The sequence below is a fragment of the Mustela nivalis genome (genome assembly GCF_964662115.1).
Source record: "Mustela nivalis genome assembly, chromosome: 9".
Lineage (NCBI taxonomy): Eukaryota > Metazoa > Chordata > Mammalia > Carnivora > Mustelidae > Mustela > Mustela nivalis.
In genome coordinates this window covers 78,580,571-78,597,281 of record NC_139028.1, presented here as the reverse complement: position 1 = coordinate 78,597,281, position 16,711 = coordinate 78,580,571, and the positions used below count along the sequence as shown (strand labels likewise).

Sequence of the window (16,711 nt, the reverse complement as noted above, 5' to 3'; positions counted from 1 at the left end):
CAAGGGAATCTAGACCTAGCGAGCTCTCAGAAGATCGGTGTCTCCATCCGAGCCAGGCACACCCTGGACCTGGTCTGTATAACTAACAGCTAAGCTGTGTAGTTTCCGATGAGGAGGGACGGGCCACAGCATGGGCAGGGGAGTCTACCCCTAACCCCTGACATCTGCCTGTCTGTCCTCCTTGTCTCTGCAGGAGGAGGGCCTTCAGGTAAAATGGGGACCAGACCAGGCCACAGGCCCCAGGCTTCCCTAGGTGGCAGCTGTGGCTTGGGGGAGACATAGTGCCTGTCCCTCTGCCTCAGAAAATGGCTTTCCCTGGGGGACTGTGTGGCAGTGTCGCTAGCTAGGTAGCCCAGTCCGTGGCCTGTTCCACACCACCTTCCCTCTGTGACTCAGGGGTCTTGGTCTGTGGGGTCTGTGAGGGCTAGGCTCTAGCAAGTGACAAAACCCCAGGACATCAGAGCAGAGGACCGGCAAGATGACCTTCTAGCCTAGAGGCCTTCAAAGTGCATTTGTTAGATGTCTCCTGAGAATTCAGTGGCCACCTGGGTGGGCTGTGGGTGAAGGAAAACCATGTGGACAGAGGTCCAGGTCCCCGCCCCCCACGTTATCCACAGCAGCTTTATTTTCATCTATATTATATATTGGGCTTCACACAGAATTGACAAGGGGTCCTTGAGAAAGTTTTGAAATCACTGGTCTTATCCAACACTTTCATTATTCATTCGGAGAAACAGAGGCCTGTAAAGGGAAAGGGGTCACATACCTCACTCCTGGCCCAAGGTCCTGAGTGGGAGGTGATGCATTCAGAGCTTTGAGCTAAACCAGGGGGGCAGACGAGGGGCACCCCTGAGATGAAGAGAGGGTTCAGCTCCGTGGAGTGGGGATGACGACAGTCCTGAGCTCTCCAGGTCTGAACCTAGAGACCACCCACAGCCACTGGCTGCCCTTGAACACCAGTGCGTGGAGCCCTCTCCCGGTATTGTATCCTAGCAAACAGCACTGCCCTGGCCAGCATAGCCTTGGGTGCCCACCTGCCACAACCAGTAGAGGCTAGAACGGCCTCTAGGCACTTCCGCAATGGTAAAGCCATCTCTGTGCACCTGAGCTGCTCTTGCCAAGGCTCCCACACCCTCAAAAATGGGGCAGTTGCATGGCCCAGAGATGACCCGTCCTGAAGCAAGCCCACAGTTACTGCCGCCCCCTACCTCCAGGCCCACAGGCGAATGATCGGCATCAGACGCATCGGCCAGAAAACTGTCCCATCCCGATAGTACTCAGGCCCATACTCCTAGACAGGCTTACTGCTCACAAGGAGCCAACACACTCTCTCCCGCAGTGTGGTGGCCCAGGGTTCCCTCCCGCCTCCGTCAGCACTGGCTGGAAGAATCCCCAGTTCCAAGTCTTCTGCTGAGCCCTGGTGCCTCTCCCGAGGCCCTCCCCGTGGGTATAAGAAGGAAGCGTCTCGGGGCTCCTTCCCAGCCTGGAACAGGGGCAGGCCTGCTTCAGACTCTGGCTCAGAAGCTGACTCAGATGGTTCTGGCAAGCCTGCGGGGCACAGACCATCCCCATCTGGGGGAGTGAATGACTCCCAGCTCTCGACAACACGGCACACAGTCCCGTCCCCTTCACTTCCTTCGTCTGCCTTCCCTATGGCAGCCGCCGGGCTTTCTGCAAGCCTGTCCACTGGGCCTGATGAGTGCCCGGGAGCCTGTCCACTGGGCCTGATGAGTGCCCGGGAGCCTGTCCACTGGGCCTGATGAGTGCCCGGGAGCCTGTCCACTGGGCCTGATGAGTGCCCGGGAGCTCCTGGGGCTGTCGACAGTGTCGCCCAGATGTTTTCTGGACCCTTTGATTCCTGTGGTCATTCTCGGACTTGTAGATGTCCATGCCCCTCATTCCAAATAGATCCTGAGCTCCTTGAGAGCAAGGGACAGAATCTTGGTGAACTCTGGAACCCCTTCCCCGAGGATGGGCTCTGATACAGAGGAAGTGCCCGGTAAGTGTTCACGAAGGAACCGAGGAGCACACTCTTAGGGCCACCAGGGATGAGGAGGCTCAACAAGGGGGTCCGATCCCTCACACCCGCCTGGCGTCTGTTCATCTCTTCCACGTGTGTGGGAACGGTGTTGTGCGTTCTAACCAGTTGAAATTTAAGGTCCGTATCCTCCACCCGGTTAGCTGATGCGCCTTAGGAGGCACCTGGAGCAAATACCCACTCATTTTTAAAAATTACTTCTTTTCTGATAGGCCAAGTAGATGGGCCTCCACGTTCCTCCCGCGTGAGAAGGAAGGGAGCAGAACAGGGGTGTGAGCCCCACGGTGTGCTCACAGGTCCTGCGCCTGGCGTCTGCGGTGACTGTGCGGTCCCCACGTTCCAGGAGTTAGCGGGCTGTTCGCACCCTCACCTGCCTGCCACACAAACCCCGACCCGGGCCACAGGCACCCCCTCTTCCCTTGATCCCCCACCATCTTGGCCCCAGTAGCTGTCAGATTCAAACTAGATGAGACCGGGCTTCCAAAGGTGAATCCGGGCTCAGAGGAAAGTGCTCTCCCGCCCCCTATCCCGCTTGCCCCCTCCCCCCGCCACCCCAGGCTCCTGCCACTTCCGCAGCAAGAGACTTAGTAACAGATGGGAATTGGCAGTCAGCATGTTAGGTGGGACGTGGTGGGACGGTCGGCGGGGAGTGAGGGCAGATGTTCAAGCAGAAGAGTGAGGTGGCCAGATGTGTGGAAGGTTCTGAGCAGCGTGTAAAGTGGCCACTTCGCTCATGCCCGCGGCGCTTCATGAAGGAGGGCAGGAGGCCAGGTCCTGAGCGCCCTGGGATTCAGGACCAGCCGTGCTAGTGATCTTGTCAGTTCTGGGCTCTAGCCGCAAGAAGGCCCCAGTTCGCTTGAGATGGCTTCACCCGAGCCCTAGAGCAGCCCACCTGGGTGAAAATCTTCCTTCATCTTTCCCTAGCTGTGTGCCACTGGCCCAGTTCCTTTACCTCTCTGCACCTGTCCTCTTGCCTTTAAAATGGGCAGGTGGAATTACTGTGGGCTCTTTCCCAGACGAACCCCCCCATACCCCGCCCATTCAGCAGAATGTTCCATGTATGTTGGTCTCCTTTCCCCATCAGCTATTCTGTCCCAGAGAACCCGCACTGCAAACGGCTTTGTGTTCAGCCCTCTTGGGTCCACCAGAGGAACCAGGCTGACTCCTAGGCAGGGTGAACATGATGTTCCCTGCAGCCGCTGAGGCTGCTTGGCTCTCACGACCCGATACTTGTGAACGGCTGTGACGCACACGGTGTGACTTGGCAGCTCTTTGGCTGCATGACCCCTTGGGCCTTATTGTACTCATTACCCCACTGACCCCGCGCCCTTGGTTCCCAGGCCCCACAGGCAAAGGCTCCTAGAGGGCAAGGCACTGCTGGAGGAGAATTCACATCCACCTTCAGCTTCCCACCCACCCATCTGACAGCTGACCCAGGCCATGCTGAGGGTATCAAGGGAGCCGAAGTCTGGGGAGACTGACACCCACTTGGTTGTGGCCCTGGGAAGTCCATTCTCCTGCATTCTCCTGTGCAGACCTCACTTCCTCGTCTATAAAATGCTCAAAGGCTGACTGCCATGACTGCTAGGGACTTTCCACCCAAACATTCCTGGATTCTCCAATGGATAAAAAAAGAATTGGAACCCCAGTCCCTACTCTATTCCCCTTGAGAAACCAAGTGAACAACCCACATAAATCCAGATCCCCGAAAGAGAGTTCCTCGCCTTCAAGATGCCTCTCGGCTGAGTGAGATGCGTGCAGTAAGGGGGTCTGGTGGACTGGACCCAGCAGGCTGCCGCAGGGTAGGGCACCCAGATCTGTCAGTCGAACCCCTGCCTCTGCCACCATCAGATGCATGAACGGCCCTGGGAGGGGGTGGCTAATGTCTGCACAGGGGCTGGGAGCTCTGACACGGTCATGTTCAAGGACTTGTCAGTATGGCACGACTCGCAGAGAAGTTTCCCTGTCACAGAACCCCACCAGAGGACATGCTCCTTTTAGGGTCAAGTCTTTGTTCCAGGCCTTCTGAGAAAGGTCTCCCTCCCCACACCAAACAGGAAGAACCTGCTTTTTCCCAGCAGGGGGACAGCCAGCCCCTCAGTTTACCCCAGCCCAGCCCAGCAGGCCTGATTATAGGCACATCGATTATAGGCACATCGGAACCCTACCCAAGGCAATAAAAACCCAAATCCATGCTTCATCTCAAAAGTCAGCTTTTTATTATGGAGGGCCAGGGCCCGAGGAGGGGAGGGTGTTGAGCTAAAGCAGCATTGCTCTCTTTCCAGGAAATGTTGCGAGCTGCAGTGAAAGCTCGAGATGTTGCATTTTTTTTTTCAACTCAAGCATGTGTTTTTCAAAAATATCATCCTTCCCCACCCCCCACCCCACCACTAATTTTAGAATCAGATCAAAGCCAAGCTACTGTCCTCTGTTTCTGTTGGGAAAATACTATATTTATTCAAGATGCAGAAGTGGGTCTCTGCAAACCTCCAATTGCTTCAGGAAAACAAATCTGCTTTAGACTCTACAGAAACCATGATACAAAATTTATTTCATGCTAGAATCGTCTTTGCATCACATTGGGCATGCAGTTTTTTACTCTGAAGTACTAAATTGCATACAATGCCAGGTTGTGCCTTAATAGAGGTGGAGGGGAGCTGCCCCTCCCGTGGTCCTGATTTTGGTGTTCTAAGGTAACACTCGGAAGATCCGCACGGTGTTGATTATTTACTATGAACGACTTGTTATGGGAGCTGGTCACACTGGGTCTACACACCAAGAAGATGATAGAATCAACCTAGACTAGCCGCTGTCAGGGGTCTTGGGGAGACGTCCGCTGGGTCACAAGCATGCCAGACAGGGAAGAAAGCAGCAGTGCGCGTTTCCACAATTCTACTTGGAGCAAAGTTCTCGGTTTCCGCGTGAGAGATGAACTATGAAGGTGAGGTCAATATGACCGATGACTGACCGACTGCCCTTTTGGGAACCTTGACTCTCGAGCTCGTGTACAAAAAGGGAAGCCATCCATCCATTCTCAGTCCCCACCGCCCCCAACCCCTGGCCCCCAGAAACGTACAGGTTTCTACCAAACGCTGATACAGTCTGGCTCCAGCAACGTTGTGTCAAAGTAAAGAGCTTGGAAAGAAAATAGAGGACTTTTTGCTTTTTTTTTTTTTTTTTCTTGTTGTTGTAGTTGTTTAGGGTGATCATGACAGTTGCAGGAGGGTTGGTGGGTTTGGTTTGCTGGGTTTTCTGTTTAACTTCATGCAAGTCATGCTAAGGAACCCCTCCACCCCCCACCCCGAATAAAATAAAATGTTAAAAAAAAAAAAAAAAAAGAATAAAAGAAAGAAAGAAAAGGAAAGGAAAGAAAAAGAAAAGGAAAAGAAGGAAAAGAAATCCTCTACGGTCAGTTACCATTTGGCCGTAGAAAAAGCTACGTCCGTCCTAGTACAAGACCTGGGCCACTCGGACTCGTCCGGCAAACCTGCATTGGCGTGAATTTACTCTGTCCGAGGGTGAGGAGGGGCTGCTGGTCCACCCAGATGCTTAATAGCCACCAGTGTCCTCGGCCAAGCCGCCTGGTCAAGTCACTCTCACAGCCTCTGTCGGCATATACTTAGCAATGACAGGGCTTTCTTTGCAAAGATCTGTATGTAAAGAATACAATTAACACTTGAGCTTCTCTTCTCGGCTTTCCCATCCCGCTTGGTACTTAGTTTTTAAGGAAGGAGGAGGAAAGACAGAGCAGACGCATGCAGAGGCAGGCAGATTCTTCTCCAGCTGGCTTGGTTTTCCCATGCAGTGAGCCGGCCCAGTGCGCCTCTCTTTCTCCCTCCTGGGGACCGTGTCGGGTCCCTAACTTCCCTACTCTGCACGTGGCTTAGGCACTGCGATTCTCCGGAGAGAAGCAAGTCCTCAGCGCTGTCACGAATCCGTGAGAACAGGGCCGGGTGGATGTGGGTGGGGGCACTTCACCCTCGGTGCCTCCCAGAGACTTTGGCACCCCTGCTTCTGTGGGACTGGGGAGCGGGTCCCACCTGTGGACAGTGGCTGCCGCTGGGCTCCCTTGGCCACTACAGGGAGGTGGGGCTTCTTCTGTCCCACTCTCCCTGGGCTTCTGGAAGCACAGCAAAGAGACTCTTCCGCTCTTTTAGGCCACCCAGATTGAGCCACCACTCAAGGTGAAGGAGACAGGCTGCCCAGGAGACCTTACCGGGCAGAGCACAGCCACAAAGCCTCCCTGCTTTCCCCCTGCCTCCCTCTGGCCGCCCCTGCTCCTTGGATTCTAGAGCGTCCCCCCAGGAAAAAGCCAGTTGAGAAGGGGAGCATCAGGCCTATCCACGGAAGGTGCCTGGGATGGGCCCGCCCCATGCCCACAGCCCTCCCCCATGCAGCGCCATGCGGGCAGCTGTATAGGCCGCACTGGGGTCCGAGGGACCTCCAGGCAGGGCAAGGAAGCAGGGGCCAGCCAGGATCCAGTGGGCCCACTAAGCACCAGTGACCAGAAGGACATCCCCATCTCAGTGCAGGCTTCCTCTCCTCTCCTGGGTTTGGGTTTGCCCTGGACTTTGAATTCTGTGTTTTCTCCTGGTGCATTGTTGAACCACTTCAAATATTGGAGCAGTTGTGAATGGCCACAGGCTAACCAACTCTTGCTCTAGAAAAACCCATGATCTCTCCCGCCCAGCCTGCCCACTCCAGTCAGCATGCACCCCAAGTGAGCCCGCGAGGCACTCCCAGGCATGCATGAACTGCCCAGCCAGTCCAATAGGCCCAGGATGGCTTCCTCTGCCTTTCTGGCCAATGCCCGAAGCTGGAGCTAGGGTGCTCTGGGCCCCCGCCTCAAGCTTCTCTCCAGCCCAAGCTCAAGCTCTAGTAGAAGTCTCCCCCCCAACAACCCCCGCCACCCTGCCTTGCTGGGGGGCAGCCTCAGATAAAGATCTGATACAAGGAGACCTTGAACAGAGGTCACTGTGGGGCTCAACCTTCACCAACCACAAGGGGGCGCTAACCACACCCGAGGAAATGACCAAGGATGGAAGGTGGGGCACAGAGTCCTGCTTAACCTTCTCTCCAGTAGTTCTCTAACTGCCACAGGCGATGTTCTGACTAGCACATGTCTTACCTCTGCAGTGACACTGGCCTCACCTCAAGCCCTGAGGCCACCTCTGTCTTCATGTCTCCCCTCCCACTGACCTACAGATTCTCTTCAAAGGGTGCTTTTCCAGAACATGGACCTTGGGTGGCTAAGCCCACAGGGTCCTGGCCAGGCCTGGCCCACCCTGTTGCCAAGGGACAGGGGAGCTCACTTGGCCTTCTTGGTCTCACCTACTATCTCCCAGAGCAGCTTGGAGGAGTCCAGGCTCCTCTCATATCCCCAGATAACACCCTACCTGAAGGTCACAGCCCCGTGGTCATCCAGCCTGTCCCCAAGCCCCTTCCTACCCCTCAGCTCAGTTCCAACCCCAGCTGCAGGGACCTCAAGTGCTCTCTGCCAGCCTGACATCCCACTTGGGAGAAAGGGACTCGGGCCTCCAGAGACCAACCCTGGGAGGGCTCCTTCTGCTCCTTGCCCCCACCCGGCGTGCCTGCCTGCCCCTCAGCACCCCTCCCCAGCCGCCCACCCGCCCACCTGCAGGAACGCGAGGCGGCCCAGCTGATGCAGAGTGCCCCCGCCTCCCCTACATACCCTTTCTCATTCCTCCACCAGGTGGGCACGCGTACTCCCCGGTTGATAAGAGGAAGCAGGGTCCGTATCTCTCGCGGGTGCCCGAGCGAGTAAAGGGCAGGCCCTCATCAGGAGTGAGGGCCTGGTCTATGTGGGGGCAGTCTTCGTTCGCCAGCGCGGCCTTCGCCACCTCCCCATTCAGTTTGGAATCTTCAAACATATAAGCAGAAGCTATTGAGACACTGAAAACTGTTTAGTGGGGGAGGGGGACAGGCCAGAGGTGGGGCATTGGCAAAGGGCAGCCTGTCCCTGAGGACAGAAGAGCGAGGGGGCCACGGAGGGGGGCACGAGGCTACGGGTTCCCGGCTCATTCGGGCAGCCTGTGAGCTGCCCACAGTGCAGGGAAGGAGGGGCTCCTGGGTTTGCTCAAAGTTTGCAAAAAGATGAGTTGGTGATGGGTCCAGCAAGCGCGGTGCTGGGGGCCGAGCCCAGGGCCCAAGGCAGGGCCGATGAGACAGGGTGGTGTGGATGCGGTCATGGGTAGGGGGCCAGACACAGAGCTCAGGGAGAAGACAGACAGACACTCAGAAAAACTCCAGTCCAGAGAGGTGGCCTTTTCAGACCTCTCTCTCTTGCTGACCAGAACCTGGCTGCTGCCCACCCACATCTGGCAGCTCCTCAAGGCTGCCCTAACCCATCTAGACCCCATCTCTCAACTCTACCCCTCACTGGGATCCCACCTCATCACACACTCCACACTGTCCTCCACACACACCCTCTCTCATCACTCATCCTGCCTCCCGCCCATTTGGATTCAACCTGGTCACTCTGTATGTCCCACCCCCTACACAGACCAGGCCTGGTCACACAGTCTCCTCTGTCCCCACACAGACTCACCCTGGTCACTCTGTATGTCCCCCACCCCAGACCAGGCCTAGTCACTGAGCTTCCTCTGTCCCCACACAGACTCACCCTGGTCACCCTGTATGTCCCACCCCTCACACAGACCAGGCCTGGTCACTGAGCCTCCTCTGTTTCCACACAGACTCACCCTGGCCACCCTGTATGTCCCACCCCTCACACAGACCAGGCCTGGTCACTGAGCCTCCTCTGTTTCCACACAGACTCACCCTGGCCACCCTGTATGTCCCACCCCTCACACAGACCAGGCCTGGTCACTGAGCCTCCTCTGTTTCCACACAGACTCACCCTGGTCACTCTGTATGTCCCACACCACACACACAGACCAGGCCCGGTCACACAGTCTCCTCTGTCCCCACACAGACCCAATTCAACCATCGAATCTGCTCCATCCCCCACGCAGACTTAAGCTAGTCACTCGTCTGCTCTAATCCCCCACACTGATCCCGCCAGTGCCCGCCATCTCTTTCTGCCTGCAGCGGGCCTGGTCAGCTTGCAAAGGCACAACAGGGATGTATGCATGAGGCAGTGACAGCGGGCCATGATTCGGGAGGGCCTCCCATTCCTCTGCCTCCTCGCAGCAGTGTCCCGGCAAAGCAGAGCAGATGGACGTGTAAAGACAACAGTGGCGGATGGACTCGGGTGGGTAAAGAGGAGTCTTGGCCTCAGGGACAGCCTGAGAAGGAAGCTGGGAAGAGGTCTGAGGAGACATTGCGGGGGGAGGGCAAAGCGTGGCCAGAGCAAGCAGCTCTCCCTCTCCCAAGTCCAGGAGCAGAGCTGTGGAGGCCTCTGGAGCTGGCGGAGGTGGCTCTGTCTGGCCTCAGCTCCCGCCCATCACTCTTGGGGACTGAGCCTGCCCCCTGCTCTCTGCCCTCAAGGCAGAATATTCCAGGCCAGGGGGGAGCAACTCAGTCCCCACGGTGGGCAACAGAACTCCCTCAAAGACTTCATCTGGGGGGAGAACCTCAACGGAAGGCACCACCAACATGGGTGTGAACACAAGAGGGGACTCTCTGAAAGACTAAAGGGGGACCCTCCTCCACGACCCTGTTCACATCATGTAACTACACGCACGAGTGATCCTTCTCCACGTGCACACACTCAGCGTGCCCGTGGGCGGGATCACAGCCCGTGTACACATCATGTCACTACAAAGAGGCAGTCAGTCAAAAGAGAAATGGACCAATCAGGTTTATTCGTAAAGCAAATCCAAAAAAAAAAATCCCATCATAATTTTGGAACTTAAAAAAAAAAAAGTCTGTCGTACAAGATGGCAAAGCATTTCACGTACAGTGCGTTTCTTGACAAATCCCAGGGGCTTCGCTCCCCGATTTATTCTGAACCAGAAAGGCCAGTTACCAAGGTAACTCTGACACCACGTGACTGGGGCCTCTCTGGGGTCTGGGAGCTGCCTAGCGCTTGGGGCGTGTCTGTGGGCACACACGTGTGCGCACAGACAAGCCCCGCCTGCCTCCCCGTTCTGGCTGGCCCCTGTCTTCCCTCCCAGGGGAAGGGCTGAGGGAGGAGGGCAGCGGGGAGAGAGAAGGGAAGAGGTATCAGGGAGGTGAGAGTGGATGGGGTGTGGGGTTGGGGCCCACAGTTCTCTGCACAAATGGTCCTCAAGGGGAAAACAGCAAGTCCTAGCTGACAGCCTCTCCCTCTGGGAGGGGAGCCAGGGTTTGCTGTCTCTCTGGGGGCCATCGTCTATCAGTGGAGGAATCTACAGCCGGTGGTTCTGGTCCAGGAATGGGTCAAGGGGTGGTAAAGCTTGACTCCCCTCCTTTGGCCCTGAATGCTGAGCCCCCACTTACCAGCTCTGCCCCTTGGTGCCCTGGCCCTGGAGGAACTGAGCTCCCAGGGCCTTTAAAGGGCCCCGAGTTGGGCTGGTTCCCCCTACTGGGGCTGGGGGGAGGGACAGCCATGGGGCACCTTTCTGTCCCTGGAGAGACTCCCGGTCACGCCTGGGGGTCTGCTGCTTCTCTCAAGCACCACCATGCCCTTTGAGGGGAACCTGTGACTAGGTGGGTGTATTTACGTCTCACTCTGCAAAGGAGCCAGCCTCCCAAGGCAGGTTGCTTATTTGCAGTTTAGGCTGCTCTCAGAAACGGGGAGGATTCTCCCTCCCCAAGTCCAGAGGGGTGGCTGGAAGAGAGAGAAACCAAGCAGGGGCCAACTCTCTAAAGCTGGGGAACCCGTGAAAATGGCCAGAAGTGCTGGTTCCCCCACACCTCCCCGCCCTCCTGCCCCCACGCTGTCCTTTGGAGGAGAGGGCCACCGGGAGCCTTGGTTCCCACCTGGCCCCCCCCACCGAAGACTGCGCACCTGGCCCCGGGCCCCTCGGCCCCCTACCACCCCGCCCGCCTGCAGTGATGGAATGACAGCATGGGCAGCGTCTCACGGAGATGGTTTCCAGGCTTTGAAATGGACTGAGAGAGATGAGCATCTGCAAGAGGGTCATTTTTTTTTAAACTTTGGAGCAAGGAGAACCCGGTGCCTGGGCCCTTGGCCAGCACGGCTGGCTTTTCCGCCCTGCTCTCCGGGCAGCGCCGACTACTTACTGTTCACACCAGCAGCGGGCGCCGGGGGGGTGGGGGGGGGCGGTGGGGTGGCGCCCGCTGGGCTGGGGCAGGGTGGGAAGTGCTGGGCATTTCCTGGGGTTTAGCCCTGAGGGGGTCTCCCCAGCACGGGGTTCAGGGGAAAAGTCCCAGGCTAAGTGGGGACAGTCTGTGAGAGACACGAGCGGAGTATAATCACGAGAACTGGCACAAGTCATGCAACAAAACGAGGAGAGAGAGAGAGACATGATTAGTGGAGAGAGAAAGAGAGAAAATGTGAACAACACAGAAAAGAACACCCATGCCTGGCCCTCAGAGCGGGTTCATTTCCCTACTGCTCCCCCCTTGGCCCGCCTAGGGGCCTCAGGGACCCCACTCCGGGCCCCCACTGCCCAACCCGGCCCTCTAACCCGAGTAACAACTCAGTCGGCCCGTGCGAAGGGCCCCTGCCCACATCCTGTCTTGTCACCTCTGCCCGTTCCTGTCACCCTCTCTGCCCCGTGGACTCCCGCCACTCCCACCACTCACTGTGGCCCTGCAGGGGAAGGCGGAAGGCCAGGGCCAGGGGCGCTGCACACGCAGCTGCTCAGGGGGGAGCCCCCCTCCAGAGATGACCCAGAGGCTACAGTGTGTGGCTCCTGGGGAGCCCAGGGAGCACTTTCTCTGGGACTTCACAGCTGCCAGTTGCCCTCCCTGCCAGTGGGCAAAAAGTGGGTCTGGCCACCAACCCTTCCCCATGCCATCACCCTGCTCACCTATGGTAGGACCCTGCAGCCCCAGACGCGGCACCACAAAGGACCAACCCATATCAGAGGAGCAGAGATGAACAAGACACACAGGTGAATGGACATGGCAGGACAGAAGGAGCACTCCGAACTGTCCAGAGCAGGTGCTCTAGGACCCCACCTCTAGATGCGAAGGGGGAGACCCTTTCTGGGAGACAAGCAGCTTCTCCTAGACCATCAGCCCCAGGCGATCCCTATGTGGGATGCCCTCCTGGCATCCCCGCCCCCACGATCCCCACAGGACAAATCCCCCAAACATGGAGGCCATGCCTACGATGGTACAGAGGGGACCAGATCACCCCTCACAGACACACAGACCTGAGTCTTCAGGACAGACCAAGAGGTGGAGGTGAGGGAAGGTGTTGTTGACATGACTGGGAGGCCTTGAGTCCTTGGGGTCTGGCCCTGGGGAGTTGGGGGGTTGGTCAGGGGTAGGGGATGCCCCAGAGCCCAGCAGGCTGCATTTAGCCTTAAACCAGATTCTAAAAGCATAATTGGAAAACCAGATTTTGTTAAGGCCACCTGACTGTCCTTGGGGATGGAGCGAGGCTGGAAAGGCCTTGGGGGCTGTGTCTTACCTCTCTCAATTCTCCTAGGGTCAGATCTCCACCCATATTTGCTGTCCTCACCTCTGCCCCTCCCCCCACAACTCACAGATGTCCCCACACCCAGCTGGGTATGTGGCTACAAGCAGAGAAGGAAGCAAATGGGAAGGGACCCCATGATGCTGAGATGGAGGTCCCTTAAGGACCACACACCTTGGTGACAGATCATCTGGGTCTCACACACCAGCTTTTGGAAGGAGTGTTCTGGTAAGGGAGGAGGTTCAGAGGAGTCTGGGAGCCAAGGTGGACAGGTCTGGACAACAGGACAGCACCTCCAGTGCAAGTGAGCATTTGGAAAGGGAGGGCAGGCAGAGTGTGGGGCTGGGGAGAGAAAGGCAGGATAGCCTTGGCATCTGGGCTCCTGAGGGCAAGCTTGGGAGGCCCCCAAATCCCTCCTCAGCCAAGGACTGACTGAGTCAGGGCTCTCTGGGTCCCTGAGACCTGGGGCCAGGGACCAGGAGGCTCCTGGGAGCAGGGCTGCCATGGCTGGGGGGCCCAGGGGATCCACCAGGAGTGAAAGGGTTTCACAGGTCTGCTGCAGCACGGGAAGAGGGCTGTGTCTCTGGGACTAGCTGGTGTGCATGTCAGAACACATCTGCACTTGGTGTATGCACGTGTGTGTGTGTGTGTATGTGTGTGTGCACCCTCAGCACATGGAGAATACTGGCATTTTCTAGGAGTGCAGAGGAATCTGTGCCTGACTAGAGTGAACTGGGGATCCTTGGTAGGCTGGCCTGGGCACCCAAACTTGGGGCACTGATCCTGAGGGCCAAGTAGCGCCATAGGGATGTCACCCAACTTTGAGCTCTCCCTGCTGGGGCCTGGACTGAAGGTGGGGGCCAGACCAGCCCAGACCCTCCCCAGAGCCCCAGGAACTTTCCTTGCCATGATGGCGGCTCCTGAAGTCAGATGTCTACCTAATCCAAAGCAGAGAAGTGGGGTGGGAACTTTCTTCTTGAATGTGCCTTCCCTGCCGAGCAGGAGCCATGCCTTGGCCAGGGGGATGCAACCCTACCTCGGGCCCCCGTTCCAGCATTGGAGACCCTCGCCCACCCCCTGGCCTGGCCCGGGACACTAACCATGTTCTTCTTGAGTGCCTCGAGGAATCCAGGAAGCAGGGAGGGGTATGGGACCAGAAGAAGGGGCGAGAGAGCCCCCACGGGCAGAGAAGTGGGCCTTGGGAGTACTGCGCTAGGCAGCACAGGTGTGGAATGAAGTCAGATCGGGAGTGGGATGGGGTGGCAGGTGCGTCAGCAGGGGGCAGGGATGAGGAATCCCTCATCCGCTGGGGGAGGCCACCCACACCGGGGGAAACGTGCTCATCCAGGGTTGAGCTCGCCTGCCACACCTGGGTACGGGGACATCCTTCGTAGACTAAATGTTACCTGTCACTCACTCAGCCTCCCTCACCCCGGCACCTCTTAGCTCAGTGTTGCCATTCTTCTCTGGGTCATTCATTTCCTTGAAATCCCTGTGTCCACAGAATAAGTCGATGGTATTCCATGGGTAGAGGTAGACTATGGGCTTTATATCTTCAGACCAGAGCCCCATGATCAACTTTATGTGCTATGTGCAGGTTCTCATAAAACTGAGATAGTCCCATAACAAACCACTAGCCATGGAATATGAGAATATATCCCACGATGACTAGTATTGTTTCATGGCCCCCCTCCCTCCCCCCCGGCCCCCCACTGAATTCACGGGAATGTGGCTGGACACTGGTGTCTGGTTGTCACGTATTGCTGCTGCGGTCCCTACTGCCGGACATGGGGAGGACCCTCAGTGGGAGGTGGCTGCTGGTCCGTAGTGCTTTCGCCTAAAGCTGCCCGGGATGGTGGCCCCCGCTCGTCCTTTGCTCACCAGCCGCTTCCATCAGAAGGCCACCGGAAACTCCCGCTCGACCATCAACCCAAACAGACAACGTGAAAGCTAGAGTCGCTCCAACAGGTTCCTAAAGATAAATGCTAAACTCTAGAGTGGTGGTAGAAGGTGAGTTGGTTCGGCATGCTGTGGGATAAGTAAGCTTGTTACGGAGGGCTACAGGCGTCCCCGAGGACGCACCTGGAGCTAGGCAGCCGGAATCAGAGCAGGAGTTCTACTCAGTTGTGGAGACAGGCTCTGTGGCGGGGTGAGAATCCTTGCTACTGTCTTTGCAGGGACCCCCCTGCCTGATCCCCTGCACCAGCTGTACTGTCTGCACAGCCCGAAGGGGGCCAAGGGAAGACCAAACCAGAAGCTATCTGGCGTTTCCGAATCATACCCACCCCTGCCCTGCCCCAGCCCTGGGACAGTGGCCTGAGTCAGAGACTCACGCTTGCCTCCTGCCCACCGAGCAGCAGCCCCCTGGGCTCCTGCCAAGAGAGTCCTCAGCAACCTCGCGGGCCATGTCGTCTCTTCCGAACCTCACGAGACCAGCGCGCCAACCTCCTTACCCAGGGCCACCAGTGAGGTTCCTCCAGCAGGCTCTCGCCTTGTGAATTTGGCTGCCCAGCATCTCCCTGGGCCCCCAGGCTCCACACCTCGAGACTGAGTGCGGGGTCCCGGGTCGCCCACGGAACTAAGGAAGCAGTCTGACTGAATCTGGAATCATCGCTACGGGGGGCGGAGGTGAAAGGTCAGATCGACATGCCTCTAAGAGGTTTCCTACCTGCTCTGTTAATTTCTAAAATTTCTTCCTGGGCCAGCGGGCATGTGTCACTCTGAGTACTGTGGTGTGGAGAGTTTACGACAGATTTACAATAATTGGGAGATCCCAGCTGCGGTGGCCGTGGAATATGCTTCTTTTTTTTCTTTGGTAGTTTCTGCTTAGCCATGGCTAAGGAGTAATACATCCCAAAATTGTTCACGATGACGGGCACAGGCATGGCAATGGTGAGCACACCCGCCAGCGCACACAGCGCTCCCACCAGCATGCCGGACCACGTCTGCGGGTACATGTCTCCGTAGCCCAGCGTCGTCATGGTGACCACGGCCCACCAGAAGCCGATGGGGATGTTCTTAAAGTGGGTGTGCTCGCTGGCGCTGGGGTCATTGGGCTGTGCCCCTATCCTCTCGGCGTAGTAGATCATGGTGGCGAAGATCAGGACGCCCAGGGCCAGGAAGATGATAAGCAGCAAGAACTCGTTGGTGCTGGCGCGGAGAGTGTGGCCCAGAACCCGCAGGCCCACAAAATGGCGGGTCAGCTTGAAGATGCGCAGGATACGCACGAAGCGGACGACGCGCAGGAAGCCCAGGACGTCCTTGGCGGCCTTCGAAGACAGGCCGCTCAGGCCCACCTCCAGGTAGAAGGGGAGGATGGCCACAAAGTCAATGATGTTGAGCGAGTTCTTGATGAACTCTACCTTGTTGGGGCAGAAGACCACACGCATGAGGAACTCGAAGGTGAACCAGACCACACAGACGCCCTCAATGTAGGTGAGGAAGGCCTCCGTCTCCGCCTCCCGGTAGTAGCGCACTTGCGTGCCGTTCCGAACATTCTCGATCTCTGTCTTGTTCACGATGGGGTTGAAGCGCTCGTGGGTCTCCAGGCAGAAGGTGGTGATGGAGACCAGGATGAAGAAGAGGGAGGCGAAGGCCACATACTGTGGAGGAGAAACACAGGGTCAGAGGGAGAGGCCCTCCCACCCAGAGCAAAGCAACCTGGGGTACCTTGGTGTTGGCTCTGGTCAGAGGCCAGGCCAGGGGAAGACGCCTGCTCGTTGCCCCCTCCAAGATGGGCCAAATGGACGGGCCACCTTTCCCTCGTTGGAGCACCGAGCTAGGATGCTCAGGGAGGTAAGAAGTTGGGGCAGAATTGCTTTGTTTTCACAAATGCCTTTCCTTTCCTCCTGGACGCACAGCTCAACTCCATGTGCCAGGCTTCCTTGGGGTGAGGTGGGGTCCCGTGACTGAGTTCATGGTTGGGGGACAGCGCGTGAAAGGGATGTGTGTGAACGACAGGCCAGGTGCTTAGCACCTTTCCTCTAGGAGGTGCTGACGCTCTAGGAGCCAGAGGGGCCACCACAAGGACCCTGAAAATGCTGACGCTCTAGGAGCCAGAGGGGCCACCACAAGGACCCTGAAAATCAAATATCCACTAAGTACCTGAGTGGGAAATCAACTACTGAGGTATTAAGCTGCTGTGATTTGGGGGTGAC

At 57.4% G+C, this 16,711-nt stretch overlaps 1 protein-coding gene across 1 annotated transcript in view; it reads right to left on the bottom strand.

Moving 5' to 3' along the window:
* Positions 1-4,569: 4,569 nt before the first annotated feature.
* The window catches only part of KCNC1 (potassium voltage-gated channel subfamily C member 1), a 42,969-nt gene continuing 30,827 nt past the window's right edge, over positions 4,570-16,711 (bottom strand). The window contains exons 2-4 of the mRNA XM_082747298.1: positions 15,223-16,156; positions 7,731-7,919; positions 4,570-5,688 (exon numbers count right to left, since the gene is read on the bottom strand). Coding sequence (XP_082603424.1) covers positions 5,624-5,688; positions 7,731-7,919; positions 15,223-16,156 — 1,188 coding nt within the window. The 3' untranslated portion in view covers positions 4,570-5,623. The remainder of the gene's footprint in view (positions 5,689-7,730; positions 7,920-15,222; positions 16,157-16,711) is intronic.